Genomic DNA, 19,864 nt, shown 5'->3' on the forward strand with positions numbered 1-19,864 from the left:
TCCATGAACAATCTGAATTTCTTTAGTGGAGACGGCTGATGATGATTGTTGACAGACATTTTGCCTCAGTTCTGCAGCTTTAGTCTCATCTATGTGCCCCTGATTCTCATATTTTCTTCAGATGCTTCAGCTCCAGCTACTCAGACATCCTCAGTGGAGAAACAGTAATAAGAAGCACAAAACTTGCTGAACAGAGAAAGAATTATGGAATAAGAGCATGCATCCTCTCCAAAGACAAGAACCAGTCTAGAGGTCCTGCTCATAGTCTCAACAAACCAACAACCCCTTACTGCAAAAGGACGATGTTTGGAAAAGAGGCAGAGTCATGGAAGAAAAAAAGAATGCTTTTTTACAATAGCTTCCATGCCATGTGATTCAGGGACTCCAAGCAAATGCTGAATTGTAGTACGACCCTGGGCAAGTGGGACACACCCCTTCATATTACATTTGAGATTTACTAATGAATTTATAGATGGTCCCTAAGTAACTGAGACTTTAGTTACGATTTCTTTGTACTGCTCTGTCAACATGAATTTCCCATAAAGGTACATCTTCTTATTCATTGGGATGCTTTACTTCCTGTCATTATTCCTTCTTCTTTACTGCTACTGTTGGCCTATCTGAGACAGGGTGGAGTGTGATAGAGGTCTTTTTACCTCAGACTGAGACTGGTCCAATTTGATCTCACTCCAAACTCACTCAAAACGCAGTTGACTCTTTCTGGTTGCTCGGTATTTGTGCAGGTCTATTGGTGGTTCGCATCACTGTGGGCCGACTTACACAGTAGTACATTATATGGACAAAAGTTGGCACACCCCTGTCCCGATACTTTTGGAAGGGGCTGTTTTTTCATGGTGTAGTATTTGCTAAGGGAAATCTTAATGCTAAGGGTAATTTTGCTACAGCAGGTAAGTTTGGCCTTTTCCTGTTTCAATATGACAATGCCCATGTGCACAAAGCAGATCCTTAAAGGAATGCTTTTCACAGTCTGGTGTGGAAGAACTTGCCTGGCTGCCTATCCAACACCTTTAGGATGAACTACAACAGAAATTGTGAGCCAGGCCCTCTCATCCAACATGTGTGTTGGACCTCACAAAGGCTCTTCTAAATGAACGGGCAAAAATTCCAACAGACAATCTTGTAAAAAGCCTTCCTACAAGAGTGGAAGCTCTTATAGCTGCAAAGGGTGGACCACGGATATAGTTGAGGTGTGTGTGTGGAAAATTAGCTTGTTCTGAAGTGTGAATCCATTGAAAGCACCTCACAGGATCCAGTAGCATCATCAGAGCTACAGAGAACATGTGGCTGTTGAAGCAAAGTTATTATAAACTTTTTGTTTATTTCCTGAATAAAAACACCTCCTTCTTCTTTACACTCTCTTTCATCAGCATCCCCGAACCCCCAAACACAACACCCTGGCCCCACCTGGCGGGCACATTAAGACATTACTCTGACTATCAGTACAAAGAGCAAGCCCTCAGAGGTGAGCTAGAGGGACCAGGCTGATTTTTCTGGCAGTGTGAATAAGGATTAAAAAACACAATTTAGACCTTTATGTTGGGAAAGTTCAAGTTCAAAAACTTGAGTGTCAAATACATCCATTTAGCTACTTGTACAAGACAGAATGAACAAAACAACAATAGATAGATAGGCTACATAACAAATAGGCGTCACAACTCCATACAGAAAAAGTAAGTATCATAAGTTGATAAGTTGTTACAACCGACGTCTTTTTCCTTCCGAAGTAAGGTAGACAACGAGCTACAACTGTTGACAATAAACTGGACTGGACCAAGAACACTCAAGCCCTCTACAGGACGGGCCAGGGCCGTCTCTATTTTCTGAGCAGGCCATGCAGCATCCCGGACATGGCTGAGGATATTTAATGAGTTGTGTGGGTAGATCCAGGGTTGGACTGGCAATCTGGCATACCGGGCAAATGCCTGACGCATCTTTGGGGCCAATGTAAGTAAATTATTTATTTATATAACTGTATTTCAAAAACTGGCCAATGATTGGCACATTAAGCATGGACAGTGGCCCATTTGGTAATATTCTATACTGACATTGGGCTGGCCCAATCACATCTCTTACTAGTCCCACCCCCTTTGCTCTCTGTTTCTTGCATTGCGGGCCAAAAAACCCCAATCTTCAGACGGCTGCCGCCAAATGCGCGAAAACCACCGATATGTTTGCCGCTGGGGCTGCAGTAGCTTCAACATCAGCTGCAGTACCCTGCGTAGAGCAGGCACAGGCACTTAAAAGAGTAAAAGAGCTGTGGTTGCCACAGCCAGGCAGAGGAAGAGGCGTGTGTTAGCGAAACAGAGGGACAAAGTTACAGGGCTGAGGGAGAGAGAGAGCAGGAGGAGAGTGGAGGTGAAGTAGTAAGCATGGGGTAGCTCAACCTGTAAGGAGGGAGCAGGGAGGGAGGGTTACTTACACTGGGGACACTGGGGACATGTAGCCACCACTTTTTGAAAGCATTTGTTAAAAATGTTCTGAAAAACAGCTTGCGCCATGAAATGTTGATTATCTAATAAAAATACTATGAGAAAGGTTTATTTGCACAATAAGAAAACCTCTGTCCAAAAAAAGTAACTTTAGCAAAAAAATAATAAGCCAGTGATTACTGCATTATATTTTCTTATATTTTAATGTTGTGAATTGTCACCTGCCACCTGAATTTTGTGCTTCCCTTATAAAATTAAAGACGTTTCTACCATAAATTGGTGCAGAAAATGTCTCCAGAATGCAAGAAATTAAATGTTTAATGCTAAATATCTTCTGGGGGAGGACCTCCAAACCCCCTTATCAATTATTTTATCTATAAAGTCTTTTTTGCAATAGTACGTCTATTAAATAAGGTGTACTGTATTGGTGAGGGGAGTCCGACCAATTTTGGTGGGCCGTCCTGGCCAAAAATGCCCAGGGCCAATTGTCCCAGTCCAGCCCTGGGTGGAGCTTCTCTGTCAGTGGTGTCAGAGAGGAGGATGCTGTCAAAACCACATGCCATCTTGGACAATGTCTCCCACCTTTCAGTTCGTTTTAACTTCTCCCTCAAAGTGTCAGTTTGAAGTCTCAGACTAGTGTAATACCTGACATTTGGTGCAATTTTCTCTGTTTCAACACCCTAAAACTACCAGCACAAATTTGCCCTCTCTTCAGGATTTTACAGCTTACAGTCCTGATTCTCACAAAATGAATTGTTAATATCCTCCAGGTATGTGGGCGGGTCCTTTTTCCTCCAAATGGCTTAGGTCCATAGCAATTGGTCGTTTGGTTAACTTCGTCATCACCCAGTTAGGAAGTGTGTAGGCTAACTTACTGTTCTACGTTGCTTTTGGTCAAACAAAAGAGCGCCGATCCCAGATGTGAAACCCCCTTTGATCTACAGGAACAAACAGTCCTTGCTCTACCAACTCGTCATACAGCACAAAAGGGTTTGTCTCCAGAACGGTCGACACCCAATTTTAGATGTCTGTGAAACAGTTAAACAAAAGAATCCTTCTGGCACTAAAGAAAGTGGTGTCAGTTTCCTTCACATTACAAAGAGGAGATAAACAATGGTTTAATTAACATTCTAATGCAGTTGTCTGGCCTAAAACCCCGCAGTCTTACATTTGAAGAAAAACACTGAAATACACTTCGTAAAAACTCCTGCTTCTTTTTAATTGTTTCCTAAACATACAGTCATGGATGGCAGAACATTTTCTGCAACTCAATCAGGACAAAACAGAAATATTGGTCATTGGTTCTGAATCTCAGACGGAGAAACTTAAAATGAAATTGCGAATGCTGGCACTAAGTCCCTGTGTGCATGTAGGTTGAACGTGGCCGATGGGCTAATTTTTTCCAATTTTGTAGGGGGCGCTAGCGAAACCAATAAAATACGAAATTTTTCACCATTTCTGACATGTGTGCAAAATTTGGTGAGTTTTCGAGTATGTTTAGGCCCCCTAAATTGAGCTTACTTTGCAGGAAAAAATAAATTCAATAGGGACCTCGCACGGTTTGTGCTCAGGCCCTAACAAGCAAATATACATTATTCACAGATACACTGGATATTTTGAGCATGTGTTGTCCAATAGTCCAATACTATACTACAATATCACTCAGAGTTCAGAGAGCAGCTTTTGGGAGGAGATCTCAGAATGAGGAGCTGACTGGACCTGTAATAAGAGATGCAATTGTTACAAAGTACTTTTGAATGTTTGCCTCTGCTGATTGTGCCTTTTTTATTAATGTATAGTAATAAGTGACTGTTTTTTTTCGAGGTTGACAGCTGTTAGGGGGATTATTTATTTTTTTACTTTATTGTACTGAATGGTTTGTAGGTAATGTCTACTTTATCTACTTTATCACTGTAAAGTTTAAACAAATCAAGTGCAAAATATAAATAAATGTGTATATAGGCTACTACATGGTAAAAATGTTGTATTATTTGGAACATTTTAAAAGTTTGTGCCGAAAATCTACCCTGAATCCACCCTTCTGTTGGGATGAGGATAATCCGGATTTTTTTGGATCAAAAGGATCCCAATTATACTAAAAACATTTGAACAACACATACTGAAGGTTTGATCCAGATCAAAACCAAGACCATAGCCCCCCCCCCCCCACACTATCGTCCATCTTGATAGTGTTCATGCTGCTCCCTGATAAAAGATACCTGCTGATGCATGTTCAGAAAACCCCCCAGGAAAACGGGACTCTAGATAATTGCTACTGTGTAAAGGGAATACTGCTGGTAAAAAGCACCTTATTTGTTTAAAGTGTTTGCAAACCACACGTTATTAAACTTTTGTGTATATAACAGCACATTTAAATTAAAAGTGCGCAATTCAATGCTTTAGAATTCATTATTCAATTTTGTGCGTAACAATGCCATTAAAAATTTAATTGTTGCCCATCACCATTTTATACACAAATGTTTGTTCATTTTTTCACTGCCCACATTTCTGATTTCAGAATCAGATTTCTGTAGTACGATGCAGATAAAGAGAAACCTGAATTGTATGGAATTAGACACACACACACACACACACACACACACACACACACACACAGGCTATTATACGCTGGTTTCATTTAGAAATCCACTCTCTTTGAGCACAGTATTGACAGTTTGTATGAGGTGGGTGCTGTAGCTCAGCAGTCGGTCATCATAAATCAGCTGGTCTGGTTTCAGCTCAGTTTTTGTCCCAGCTCTGCAATGACAGAAAGCAGAAATGCTAATGTTATACAAACTAAGCTACAAGCACAACTGAGTGCTTAAATATGACAGATTTCTTTTAATAATAATCTAAACTGGGATTGATTTAAACCATTGAATGTTTTTAATCGGGTTTCTACAAAGTGTAATCTTTATCTTCAGCTCGCTAAATTCTAGTGTGGGCGATAGGATGACGTAGAAAAAATAATACATTTGATTAAAACTCAACATTATCTTTTATTCATATTGTAGAATTCTGTGTAATTCTATAGTTTAGAATTGAATAAAACTGCATCACATCCTGCAACACCTCGACTCTCCAGGGACATATGCAAGAATCCTGTTCGTGGACTTCAGCTCGGCGTTCAACACCATCATCAGCACCAAACTCACCCAGCTCACTGTGCCAGCCTCCACCTGTCAGTGGATCACAGACTTCCTGACTGACAGGAGTCAGCAGGTGAGGCTGGGAAACATCACATCCAGCACCCGGACTATCAGCACTGGCGCCCCCAGGGGTGTGTGTTCTCCCCACTGCTCTTCTCCCTCTACACCGACGACTGCACCTCAGGAGACCCATCTGTCAAACTCCTGAAGTTTGCTAACAACACAACGGTCATCGGCCTCATCCGGGACGGTGACGAGTCGGCCTACAGACAGGAGGTTGATCAGCTGACTCTCTGGTGCGGTCAGAACAACCTGGAGCTTAACACGCTCAAAACTGTGGAGATGACCGTGGACTTCAGGAGGAGCCCCCCCACTCTGCCCCCCATCACCATACTCAACAGCCCTGTGTCTGCTGTGGAATCCTTCAGGTTTCTGGGATCCACTATATCCCAGGGCCTGAAGTGGGAGCCCAAAACTGACACTATCATCAAGAAGGCCCAGCAGAGGACGTACTTTCTGCGTCAGCTCAGGAGGCTCAACCTGCCTAAGCTGCTGATCCAGTTCTACACAGCCATCATCCAGTCTGTCCTCTGCACCTCCATCACTGTCTGGTTTGGATCTGCCACCAAAAAGGACAGGAGCAGACTACAACGGACAGTCAGGACTGCAGAAAAGATTATCGGTGTCAACCTGCCCTCCATTCAGGACTTATACATTTCCAGAGTCAGGAAACGGGCAGGAAACATCACTGCAAATCCATCTCAGCCCGGACACAACCTGTTCCAGCTCCTCCCCTCTGGTAGGCGCTACAGAGCACTGTACGACAAAACCAACAGACTCAGGAACAGATTCTTCCCACAAGCCATCACTCTGATGAACAGCTGATTTCTGACTCACAGTGTCAGGAACAATTCCTGTGCAATAACCCAGTAACTCTGTCTCTAATCAGCCACCTGTTTACTGGTTTCCAATTATTATTTATTTATTCACCATGTCATATTGTATATACTGTATACCAATACACCTACCTCAGGTCATAAGGTCATAGGTCTTATTTATTTTTTCCAGCATCCTTTGCACTATACTCCATCACACTGTGTACATGTATGTGTACTTGTATATCATTTCCACCTTCAACATGTACATAATGAGAATAATAGTTTACTCTTGCATCCTTTGCACTCTGATCACTGCACTATTTGTCAATATGTCTATATTGTTTTGTTCATAGTGTGTATATTAGTGTAGTTTGTGTCTGATTTTATTTTTATTATTATTTTATTATTGTGTTATGGTATTTTTGTATGAGTAAGCACATCGTATACAATGTATAATCCTGAGTCGAATTCCTCGTATGTGTACACATACCTGGCAATAAAGCGGATTCTGATTCTGAAAACTACACTGCTGACTGGAGCCTCTGCTGATGGTGACAACCAGGAAGGGATAACCAGTGACAGCTGTCTCAGATATGAATAGGTCCAATGCAGGCCCTTTTTAAGAGGGTTATATTCCTACATTTTATCTTATCTTAGTATAAGGTGCGTTGTATTGTTCCATTAACTCCAGAGATTGTCTCGAACCAATGATTAATATGTAAAATGTAATCAAAAAAATTAAAATTGGTTGTATGTTTACACCTGCTTTTAAGATAATTTCCCCCAAAAAACTCACCATCTCAGTTTGTGGGACCTCAGTGAATAAAAAAAATACAAACATAATAAACCTCCGTTAACATGTCGCATCCTATTATTTGAATGGTCTTAAATGCATGTGCAGTAAGGAGAGTGGCACCAACTGAAAACACTTACTAAAACAACTCATGGTTAAATTTGTTTCAGAAAGCAAGCTTAACAAACTCTGAGCTTATCCCTGAGCTCTGAGTTGATGAGCCTGAGGTGGGAAACTGAATTTTCGGTTCCAGAACAGCTGATCAGAATTAGTTCAATCAACTCTGAGTATGTTGAGCCTGATGGAAACGCGTGCGTGGGGATGAAAAAAAGCCTCATCAATGGAGCTCCCATACTACAATCCACCATGGCAACAGGTAAATAAAGGCAGAGTCTCCATTTTAATAGGCTCTAAAACGCAGGAGTAGAGGAAGGATCAATACTTTACCATTAGTACTTTATTATACAGCTTTGCTCATCATTTACCAGACTGGAATTTCCTTCATGAATGAAAGTGCTGGAATTCTCCTACAGCCCATTATATTCAATTTAAATAGGATGGATATATTTATTAAGCTGTAACCCGACGGGAAAAAATGCTGGTGGCAATCGGCTACCTTATTCTGAAAATAGGTATAGATCAAATATAAGGCAGTTTACTCGTGACCCTGTGATTGTAAAGTCAGTCACACACAGTAGGTTAGCCTTTTTTTTTGCAGTGGAAAATGTATCGATCAAACTAACTAAGAAAATCTTGCTAATTTTGTATTTTATTAACACACATATTCTGAATGGGCTATATGCCGCTAATAATGAAAAACTCACTTTAAACAGAAATAGTCACATTATCTCCAGTATGATAACTACAATAGGAATGTTCCAATCAGTGCGACTACAATATGAAAGATTACTGTTCATTGATCAGTTTTATACAGATTAGTTTAAAAAGTGATGTAATGATGTAAAAAAGTAATGTAACCCACAGTAAATGCTTTCAGTGCAACTGTCCACAGAGTCACAGTGTTATACCTAAAGACAGACATAGATTATATTCTGTGCTGAGGATAAATCCACGATGTGCGGAGATAACTCCGTCCATATCGATGACAGACTGATAATAAAGCGGTCATATTCAAGATCATGTTTGGATAATAAAACTAATAATGTTGAGTGAATAATGAAACGTTGTCAGACAGCCGTCTCAGGTTCCGCAGTAGGGGAGGAGTCAGAGAGAAACTGATGGTTTTCCAACTTATCCTGTGAACCTAATAGGGCTGAACGATTTTGGAAAATATTGCGATTGTGATTTAATATGCGATTCATTTTGAAGCTCTTTACCTTCTGTATTATTCAAAATGGACAAGCAGTAAATCAGTTTATAATATGACCAACACAATATTAGATAGAACTACACTGTTCTTTCTTGTGTTATGATGAATTGGGTAGAATTATTATGAGCAATGGTGGAGAAGATATATTAAATTATAATAATATGAGAAAGATAATTTGAGTCAAGTCATGGCATTTAATAATATGATACAATATCATCAGGTCGGCCTACAGACCACAAGGAAAACTAACCCACCACAGTGTGTTATACAGTAAGCGCTCAATACAAAACCCACAGTTCAAACACCAATTAATGAATCCTTATCTCAGTTCAAATCTCCCAGGAGTCGGAGTAACTGATCTAGGGTTTATCTGACCTTTCTGAAACAGAAAACCCAGAGTTTCACTCATCTGAGGCTTAACATACTCAGAATTTTCCCTAATCCCGCTTTCTGAAACAAGTTCCTGATCCAATTATGTGAAGGAATGGTTTCAGATTCACATTGTCCCAACAAATAACGGTGCAATCATGACACATAGGAATTGAAAAGGAAGTAAACAACCATCAGTTTACCTTGTGTGGTACATCCGTGCTATATTTCTGTCAACCCAGGAGCAGTCGTTCTGTGAGCTCAGCAGTCCGTGGACGGTCGCAGAGAAAACACCTCGTGGATTGACAATGATCTTGTAGTCGTCGTATTTAGTCTTTTCATTGAGGGGTATGTGGTACAGCTGAGCCAGGATGTTCACCCCTGTCACATTGTTCCACAAAACTTTGGAGGTGGGAGGAGAGAAATTTGTGCTGGGGAACACGTTATTCTCAAATATGTAACACTCATGGTCATATTTCTTTTGTAGAAGAGGAAAAAGTTCCAACCAACTGTAAATAGAACAATGGAAAAATATATATTGGTAACACTTTTTAAACACCACCCACATACACTCAGAAGCAGTTTTTAAACTATTTATAAATGCTTTAAGAACAAAAACCATACTTTACTATAATGAAGTATGAAGCACATATACACATGTTTTAAAGTGTTGCATTTGTAAACACCATTAAGTTCTTCTGTGAAGCATCAATTACTGCTGTATACATATTATAGATAATAAGATAGTTATGATTACATTAAGATATAATGTATTTAAAGTAGTTAAATCTATCAACCATTTTAAACATCTATGAATACAATCTAATGTGTATATAATAAATACTTTGTTGTTTATCCTTTACATAGTTACTCATAACTATGAAATCTTTTAGCGTTTTATTACTCTGAAAAGGAAAGTAACACTTTATTAATGTTTACACGTTCTTATAATATCTTCTTATAATATTAAAAAATGTAAAGCACTCCTCAGGAGTGTGTGATCGGAGACTGTATTTCATATTGTCAGTGTACTAACTGTAAACTTGAGAACTTAATTTGATAGAAGGAATCATTTCCCAGAGGTCGATTTATCAAAAGACTCTCATTAAATAAGTGCTACCTGTCGACTGTCTGCGGCAGAATGAGTTCGTCTATGTCGTGCAGGGCCACGTATCTGGACTGGTACATGTATCTGTAAACGCAGTCATTGAGAGCAGCAATCTGGCCAAAGTAGTGGAGGTCACCTGGGCCGTGTTCAGGAAGCCAACCTCGAGATACATTCAGAAATCTGGACAGAGACCAAGGAATCACCTCTACTAAACCTGAAAAAAACATTGAAAGACTTAGATTAGAAGGACATGTGTTAGCAGCCAAGAGGTTTTCGTTCATTTAGTACAGCTTTAATCAAAGAAACTTTTATTTTCTCTGCTGCAAGTTATCTTTGGCAGTATGGCTCTGTTTATTTATTATCCGTAATAATCTACAACTTCATTTTATTAATTACTTCTTTTGTAAATGTATTTATTTATGTGTGTGTTTTAATATTGTTGTCTGTTTTATTCTTCTGTTGCATTTTCTACCCTATTTATTTCCTTCTGCCTCATTATGCAAATGAGGGGCTGTGTCTCAAGGGGTGAACTTCTCCCCTGTTGGTGGACCAGTCAGACGGGAGAGCTCTAGGCCTACTCTACCTGCCCACATCAACAAGCTTGCTCCTCACACAGTCAGATGGCTTTCTTCAGTGTGCTGAGGTGTTTAGCAACTCTGTTTGAAGACAACACTACCAGCCATGTCTTCCTTCTTTTTCAAGTGGACGCTCTGACCTACAGAGTTTTCATTTAGCGACTCATACGGACACAGAACTGCAGGAAAGTGAGCTGTTGTTTCTGAGAGCCACATGGTCAGTTAACCGCAGCTAACTCTGGAGTGCACTCCTATTCGAGTATTTACGGTAAATACTCCCACAGGAGCAGCTCCTTTCTCTGCTGTTATCAGCTGCTGTTTCAACAAAAACGCCATTCAGGGTGAAAATTCAACCATGGTGTTGTGTCGATAGATGCAGTGACTTTACCTGCGGTGAGTAAGAAATATTATTTATATATATATAATATATAATTTGTTTAGCTATGAGTCCTCTAGCCGCTAGGCTAATTTATGTAAGTGTTAACATCATATAAGCTAAAGCTCTTAAACTAGTGGTGGTGACTAACAAACTAATCTTGACAGTTACCATTAAGAAGAATTTTATGCTTCTGTTAAATGTGATTGCTATTAAGCTGTGTGTGGTAATAGAGTCAATTTAAAGTTAACTTTACTGCACTTAACCAGTCAAAATGATTTAATGAAGGCTAGTTACTGTACTTCTATGTTTTGCACACAAGACAGGAGGCGGCATGTGGAGAACATAACCATATTCGTCAGAAGAAGGAGGAGGATAGCAACAAAGGAAATAATCCCCAAATAATAAAATAAATAAACATCCCTTTTATTACTGTGTAACTACAGGATAACAAGTGGAGAAGATTCAAGATTTTACAAAACGTAAATAGGCCTACTAGGCTCCTCTCTACTTTGACATTTAAGATTAGCTGTGTTTGATCCACCTTCATACACACATGTGACATTACTGTACAACTTGAGAAAGGTTGTTGAAAAGTTGTTTTCCGCTCCAGCCTGACTAAAAGAAAAGCATTTTTGGGATTAAATGGACTTTATTAGCTGCTGCAGTGCAGGATGAACTCAGAATAGACCCATTTCTCACCTTATTATTCTAAATCATGCAATGAAGAAGAAGAAATGCATAATAAATCCTGGGACAAAATCTGTCCACAAATACTGTACAGCATGTAGTCTAATGAACAAGACTTGTGTTATAGCTGACTTGAGTGAAATGTTTCATTTTTTTAATTCATGTGGTCATAGTTGTCCACAACTCAAATCAGAATATATGAAGGAATGTTTTATACCACCTCAAGAAGGCTTCCTATCAGAAAGGTAGGAAGGTATTTCAAATGTACAACTGCAGTACTTAAATCTAAGTAAAGTAATTTCCCTGACATTTTTGTGTTATTTTATTTTTAATGCTGACACATGTAACAGGTTTTATACTTCCTGTGAATATAATCCCATTAATCTTATTTTCATACTGTATATCCGTTGTGTAATTTGATAAATTATGTTGTATGTGGTGCTCGCATCGCGTACTATTGAGACTTCATTGCCCTCTTCAGAGAAGACTCTCAGACTGCAACATGCGTCTTTGTAAAGAGAGAAACAGAAAAGTCTCTAACTCTGCCTGTCAGCTCGCTCTGCTCCGTTAAAACTGAATTTACCATACAGAATTGAATACGAGTGCACTCCAGATTTAGCTGAAAACCCTACCTACAAACCCCCACCGCACACACCTCAAGCACAACTTTTTAGCGCTCCATATCCTATACTACTTAATAGGCATTTAGCGGCTCTGCTCACACTGTTCACACAATGATGGAGAAAGGGAAAGTATGGAAAATGATTGGATTGAAATACAATCACACATGTACCAAAAAAGTTTAAAGAAACATAATCCACTTCCACTGTATTTTACCTTTATGTGTGTAGTAGTCCAGTATGCGCTGTGTTTCAGAGCTGCAGTTGGTCTTATAGATGGCAACTCTGTTCACCCCCAGTAACTGCATCATTTCCAGACTCTGGACCAGCTACATGACAACACAGGTATTTTGTTGAGACATTCCAGGGACAAGCAAGAACAGGTAGATACGGTACAGTTCAAGGATGTTAAAAAACAAATCAGAAAAAAGGAATTTATTGATATTCCCAAAGTTATGGTCTTGACTGGTTTGAAATAAAATCCCGAGTCCTCAATGTCCGAGACCGAGACAAGACTGAGTACAAATGCGGTCAAGTCAGAGACGAGACCTAGACCATCAAAAACTGGTCTTAAGACCAGTCTCGAGTAGGCCTACTACAACACTAGTGGAAACATTGCTTTAATAGGCTACTTTTACCCTTCACTTCAACTGCTTCACTGCCTCCACTGCTGTCCGGTGTGTGTGTGTGTGTGTGTGTGTGTGTGTGTGTACGAGCTGAGCTGAGCCTTCGGTCAAACACACAGAAGAGAGGACAGAGCAGCTAGCATTACAATTACTTTTAGAGATGTACATGATTGACATGAGGCACATTATCTGGCCGGAAAATCTGGAAAAATCACTATCTTTATTTGTGTTATTAATGACACTACTTTCCATGACTGTTCCAAAAGTTTTGGGATTTTATTTCTTTCCAAAACTTTTTTCAAATTCCATGAGTTTTCCAGGTTTTTCATGTCTGTACGAACCCTTCACTAAACAACATTTTTGTCATTGATGGGCCAGATAATAGACATGACATATCAGAAGACATATCTTATTAAAACCTTTAAATATCAATTTTGATTTCATGGGAATGGGAGATTTTATTTTTGTATGTTTCTTTAAATTCTCCATTAAACGCCTGGTCTGGTTTTTATAGAAGTTCTTTGGATGTATAAAACCTCTTGAACTCCACGGGGTCGCCCGCATTAGCTGCTTCTAAGCTGCTTAGATTGTTAATACAAATACAAATGTTTTAACGTATGATCAATATGTCAGTATGAACATGCTATACATCGTTACATCGGTTAGATTCTCCACAATTCAATCAGTTAATTTAATGGAAACAACAAGCCAAAGTCTAATTCTTATAGATTTACTGGTGTAGGCCTACATGAGAAAAAAGTGCAGACTCTCATCACCTTATAAGCGCTTGTTAAGTCCGAATGGGTCCGATGCTGCTGAGCACTCGTGGATTCACGTCAAGGATGGTGTAGTGTTCAGTAACGAGTAACGCAGCGTTACTTGGATTAGTAACTAGTAATATTACTATTTTAGAAAAGTAATTAGTTACACTACTAGTTATTGGGAAAAGTAATATTATTACAGTAATGCATTACTGCCCAACACTGGTCAGGATACATTTTCAATTTTAAAGCAGGAAAAGAAGATAGGCCTACATGTAAAATCAGTGTTGTGGGACGTTACCTGCAGAACGTTTGTGAAATCAAACATTGCGGAGAGGCAGAGGGTGAAGTTGTAAGGAAAGCTGCCACTATTTGACTTCTGGTTCTTCACCTCAAAAAACTCTTTGTCAAGTTTATCTAAGGAAAGAACAACAGATACATTTTGACAATCACATTTCTTTACTGTACTCTTAAAGTACAATATGTTCAAATAGGAGGAGAATGACACACCTGGGAAGATACCAAATGGATCAAACACTGCAGACAAACACTGCATTGAAATACTTAATATACAGTAGGCTATATATTACATGTTGTCCAGTAAAATTGCGTGAGGTCTTACACGTTTAATCTACCGACTACACACGTAGATGGAAAGTTAGAATGTTATGTCAACACTAACTGCTGCCTTGTAACTAGTGAAAATAGAGCTTTTGGGCCAGAGCCGGCTCATCAAGCAATAAAGTTATGACTTTTGTTGCACAAAAAGCCTTGTTCTTAGTTTTTCACACCCAAGTTGGAAATCACTGCAACCAGTTCTTTTTGTTATAGTGTACCGAGCACCTGGTCCGTACTCTGAATTCTTATCTGAATTTGCAGAGTTTTTGTCAACCTTAGTACTTAAAACGGACAAAGTTATTATTGTAGGGGATTTTAATATTCATGTGGATGTTGAGAATGACAGCTTTAGTACTGCGTTTATCTCTCTCTTAGATTCCATTGGCTTCTCTCAGAGTGTTCATGAACCGACTCACTGTTTTAACCACACCCTCGACCTTGTTTTGGTGTATGGTATTGGAATTGAACATTTAATAGTGTTCCCACAGAATCCCTCTTTATCCCACCACTGTTTGATAACTTTTGAGTTTGTATTGCTGAACTACACGCCATTGGGCAAAAATTTCTATACAAGATGTCTGTCTGATAGTGCTGTAGCTAAATTTAAGGATCCGATTCCATCAGCTCTAAATTCATTATCAAGTCACAAAGTAACGGAGGACTCCTATGCTAATATCAGTCCCTCCCAAATCGATCATCGATAACCTCATAGCTGGTTACGGACATTGGTGGCTCAGGGACATATTGGTTGTCGTCGCAGGGGGAATCAAAACCGGGTCTCCCAAACCAAAGGCAAGCGTTTGCACCATAGCCACATCGTTTTACCTACTGAGAGTCGGCAGAGAAACCTCTCTCTGTATAATGCTGGTTGCAGCTATCGGCTGGTTTAGTTGTTTGCTAATCGAAAAACGACAAAGAAACGGAGATTTCACCATTCTCCCATTGTTCAAGCGGTTAAATGTGGATTGAGATTTTAACATAAACAACCCCAGCTTAGTGTGGATGTAGTGTAATATATTCTTGAACTTACACGCAGATGGCGGATTAGGCTGCTGATCTGGACGCAAACACCCTCAAATAAAAGTTGAGTCAGCACTTTAACCACACTGTCTTTACTGACTGCACTGTTTCGGTAGTAATATTAAGAAATATGACAGTTATTACTTACTAACTTCAAGAGCTGACACAATTAAACCCTTAGCTGATCGACAAAAAATTAATCAGCAACTATAAATGATTATTGATTTATTGTTTATGTTATAACAAAAATGCCAAATATTTATTGTTTCAGATTTTCACTTGCAAAAATTTGTTGCTTGTTTTCTCCTTTGTTCCAGTAAATGAAATATCTTTGGGTTTTACCTTCAGAGTCGTGTGCAGCAGAGGTCACAGCGATATGAGATGGGGTCTCACAGTCTGAGGGCATAGGACACATGATGTCTGCTGTCCCGTATTTAAACCCAAAGTGATCACTGTGGAGGCTGGTGACGCTTTTAGAGATGTGCAGTTTTTCCTGGCAACAGAGATGACAGCGATAGGCTTCTGTCTTTTCCCTCAGCACCACTGAAATAACACGAACCTGACACCAGAAGACAAGAATATGGATGTTATTACAACATCATGGCTAGCATGTAAACTTATAACCTACCGTTTTATCAAGGCACTTTTAATTGTGGACAGAGAACCCATTTGTATTATTGCCTATTTCATTCACTGAGCACCACAAGGGGAAAACCTGGCAGAACTGGTGCCCTGCTCTCTTCACTGACCTCATTTCGTCCTGTGCGGTGCTCCCGATAAGCTGATAACAGCACTGTCTTCGTGCTTTTGACTGCCACCTTTTCTCCCTCAGGAACTGCATGCGTGAAAAATGTAAAACCAGTTGGTGCATCAGTTGTCTTTCCACGAAAGCTACTAAGCTACATGTGCTATCTGCCTCTGCGTATCTAAAAATACAAAGACATGGAGGGACTTGTTGCAGATATTGACTGCCGTTTACAGTAGCAAATAGCGCTGAATGTGCTTTACACCTGCACCCCGTCAGGCAGACTCTGTGCAGACTTGTTTATCTCACAGTGAGTGAAAACTGTGGCCACAGTGGGACCGAACACATCCTCCGAGACCGACAAGAGGCCAGTTTAACTGCGGTTTAATAGGGAATACAGTAACGAGGTGGTTTTCTTTCCGGGTTTGGCTCTTGGCACCACAGGGTTGAGTTAACTAATAGGACAGCCAGCTGCACAGCTAACCTAGCTAACTAAACAGATCCAGTCCGCAGAGATGGGGTCTCTCGAGTTTGAGACTCGGACTCGAGTCGCAGTTAAGTCGCACACACAGTGACTTCAGACTTGAGACTTGTCTTCAAAAGATTTCAGACTTGACTTGGACTCGAGGTGCGGGACTCAGGAACGATGTTTATTTTTGGGAAACGTCTGATGAGCTTGCTGCGTTACCTATAACCTGCCTACATGACACAACTATGTATCTGCTGCGCACGGCCACATGCGAGAGACACCGGCAGGTGCTGTGCCATTCATCATAAACTTTTGCTTTAAAACTTCATACAAGACCCAAAGAAGCGCTGAATGCTAAATAGGTTAGTAACCTGAGGTTAGAAAACAGTCAGTAGCTCAGCATTGGCCATCTAACGTGAGCTTGCTTCTTGCTTTAGCTACGGCCTACAGGAGTTTAACTCTGACTGCCGTTCGTTATGAAAAGATGAATGAGCGTTTGTTTACTTGCCAGACATGTGGTAATAACACCCACCTTTAAAGTAACCATTTACCTCTCGCTGGCTGCCTTCACGTTAATTATTAAGCTTGGCTGCAAACAGGTTACAGTTTTATTATTGCTAATGTAAAGTTACAGTTTTATTTAGCTAACGTTACACTGGGTTTGAGAGTCTGGGGTGGGGGTGGTTACTTACGGTAGTTAAAAAGCCGTCATTAATTGCAATGCACATTACATGGTTGTAAGTAAGTAAAAACAGGTTACATTTACAGAATTCTTCATAGCTACGCAGTGTTATAAGCAGCCTGGGTTGAACGCAGCAGGTGATGCAACATTTATTATAACCATAAGACTTGACTTGGACTCTACTTGAAAGACTTGAGACTTGACTTGGACTCTAGCTCAAAGAATTGTGAGCATCTCTTAAACACTAACACCCTCCCCAGGTGCTCCCTGCTCCCAGTCCGGGCTGAGCCAGCGAGTTGCACTACTAGCTGAGCTTATTAGATAACAGCAGCCAGTCACGCTTTCTGAGAGAGGCAGAGGGGACAGGGCCATCTAGAGCTTATTTCAGACAAAGGCTAAAATGTGGGCCTGCATTTAGAGCCTGCATAAGATAGATAAGATTTTTTGAACTTTGATTTATGCAAAGCTATCAGAGGCGTTGCAGAACTACAATATGATAATTAATAAGAGACTTTTATCTGAAAAGACTTACAATTGCTATACACAGAGGTTGCGCACTTCTGGTGCAGCTTTGGGGGAAGTGTCTTGCTCATGGACACATTGGTGGATGTGTTGCTGTTGGAACTGAACCTGGGTTTCCCACACCAGAGGTATGTGTGGTATCCACTGCACCATCCCCTTATAGGGCTGGAAATGCAGTATAATAGGGACCTATTATACTGCATTTCCAGCCATTTTTGCTTCTCACTTGTCATTTCACACCCTGTAGTCTGTACTGACTTCTAATGTGTAGAAAAGGCGTCATTTGATGCGTGAATCTCATAAGAAAAAAGAATGACCGACATTGTGAGGTAGGTGGGTGTGTGGGTGGGTCAAATAAACTAAACCCGAACCCTTATCTGAATCTAAACCATGTAGTTTTATGCCTAAACCTAACCAAGTAGTTTTGTTCCCTAAACCTAACCAAACTGCGACTCCTTCACAATGTTAACCACGTCTTTATTATTGTTACCATGACAACAAAGATCACCTAACAATTGGTAACCTGACCTCTGAAGTAGCATTAAGTGACACGCAAAATGTCCTTAAAAGTGGGGTGCTATTTATACGTCATCTCATAATATCATGTTGGTCAAAACATTTAACATGAATACTGGGCTTCCATAGTAACGCTCATGCAAAGTGTTTTTTAGTGTGTATTGATAACTGTATTTGATACAAAATATAGAGAAATTCACCATGCCAATGATTTTAACAGATGAATGTTTACCCACCTTTCTACTCCACTTTTCTGATTGATGTAAAATATACCCTGTTACTACGCTGTACATCTTACATTCAGATCAGTCTTGGAATAGACTGTATAACACTTATGATACCATTTTGAATCCCCCAATGTGAAAAAAAGTAATAAATGTTATTTCCAACATCAACAAAACAGAAACAGTTAAAGACAGTGAATTAAACGATTGGGTCTCGAGAGGCATTATAAGAGAGAAGTTGAGGAACAGGAAATAGGAAATTAGATTATAAAAAGCAGCTGAGGAAAACAGGAAGCGATAGAAGATAATTTCTTTAAGACAGATGTCAGATAAAGATATTTTACATTTCAGTGAGCAATATTCAGCGTTGGTTAGTTTACCTACATATCCTGAACCACAGTGTGGAGGCAATTTTGGTTGCACTGGCTTCTTAGTGGGGGCTTTGTAGGACGTGGTCAAGTTCTTCAAGATCCTCTCAAGCCTGTGTATCCACAGCAAATGATTTTAATGAGGTCATACATATTATATATATATTTGCATTTTATTAACAAGAAATCTTCAATTGAAGTTTAAGAAACAATTCAAGAGGAAAGAGAGTTGGAGACTGATTATAAGGCCTATTGTTCTGCTAATATTTGTCGTCCTTTCACAGGAATCTTGAGTTACAAATAAGTCACATGCTTCATGTACATGATTATTTATTCATTAGGTCTGTTTCCATTCACTTTGTTACATTTTGTTTAAATCAGTACATAAACTTTTCCACCTAAGCCAAATGTAAAACTTTTAAAAACATGTCAGGTGTTTCCACTGTGACTTGTAACCAAGGTTATTTTTTCAATTTCAGTTTAGTTTTAATTCTCTAGGTTTATCATTCTTGGTTAAAGAGGTGAAATACAATTGATGGACAGCTAGGAAATGGGAAGAAAGTGGAGGCTGCCCTTGGAGCCACAAACAGGTCCCTAGCACCCTGAAGGCAAGTATGACTGGAAAGTAGTTATATTAAAATCTAAACCTTTATTAATCAAAAATAGGTATTAAAACTATGTGAAGCACAAAGAGACAGGTTGGCTGAGATATATAAATATAATGACCAGCAGACACATTAACCCAGTGCAAGGGGAGCTCACAGTCAGTGTTCTAGGAACAAGTTTATCCCACACGCAGGATGAGCTCTAAGCCAGACCATCATAACAGAACAAAATAAGGAAAAGAAAACCACCAAGACAGTGACTCAATACCTGCAAGCCAAACTAAACACACCTCTATACAGTTGTTGCATTCATAGTATTTTCTCTGTATGTGTACAAGACAGAAAACATGTTTAAATCCCACCAACTACA

General features: G+C 39.7%; 1 protein-coding gene across 5 annotated transcripts in view; it reads right to left on the reverse strand.

Annotated features, from left to right (window-relative positions):
* Positions 1 to 3,648: 3,648 nt before the first annotated feature.
* Positions 3,649 to 19,864, reverse strand: part of si:zfos-464b6.2 — a 37,776-nt gene continuing 21,560 nt past the window's right edge. For all 5 annotated transcript variants that reach the window (XM_046074839.1, XM_046074842.1, XM_046074843.1 and 2 more), the window contains 8 exons: positions 18,902 to 19,002; positions 16,113 to 16,198; positions 15,706 to 15,922; positions 14,027 to 14,142; positions 12,556 to 12,667; positions 10,090 to 10,291; positions 9,173 to 9,478; positions 3,649 to 5,207 (listed from right to left, as the gene is read on the reverse strand). In XM_046074839.1, the coding sequence (XP_045930795.1) occupies positions 5,072 to 5,207; positions 9,173 to 9,478; positions 10,090 to 10,291; positions 12,556 to 12,667; positions 14,027 to 14,142; positions 15,706 to 15,922; positions 16,113 to 16,198; positions 18,902 to 19,002 (1,276 nt within the window). In that variant the 3' untranslated portion in view covers positions 3,649 to 5,071. The remainder of the gene's footprint in view (positions 5,208 to 9,172; positions 9,479 to 10,089; positions 10,292 to 12,555; positions 12,668 to 14,026; positions 14,143 to 15,705; positions 15,923 to 16,112; positions 16,199 to 18,901; positions 19,003 to 19,864) is intronic.

The sequence above is a fragment of the Micropterus dolomieu genome, linkage group LG17, assembly GCF_021292245.1.
Source record: "Micropterus dolomieu isolate WLL.071019.BEF.003 ecotype Adirondacks linkage group LG17, ASM2129224v1, whole genome shotgun sequence".
NCBI classification, from domain to species: Eukaryota; Metazoa; Chordata; class Actinopteri; order Centrarchiformes; family Centrarchidae; genus Micropterus; species Micropterus dolomieu.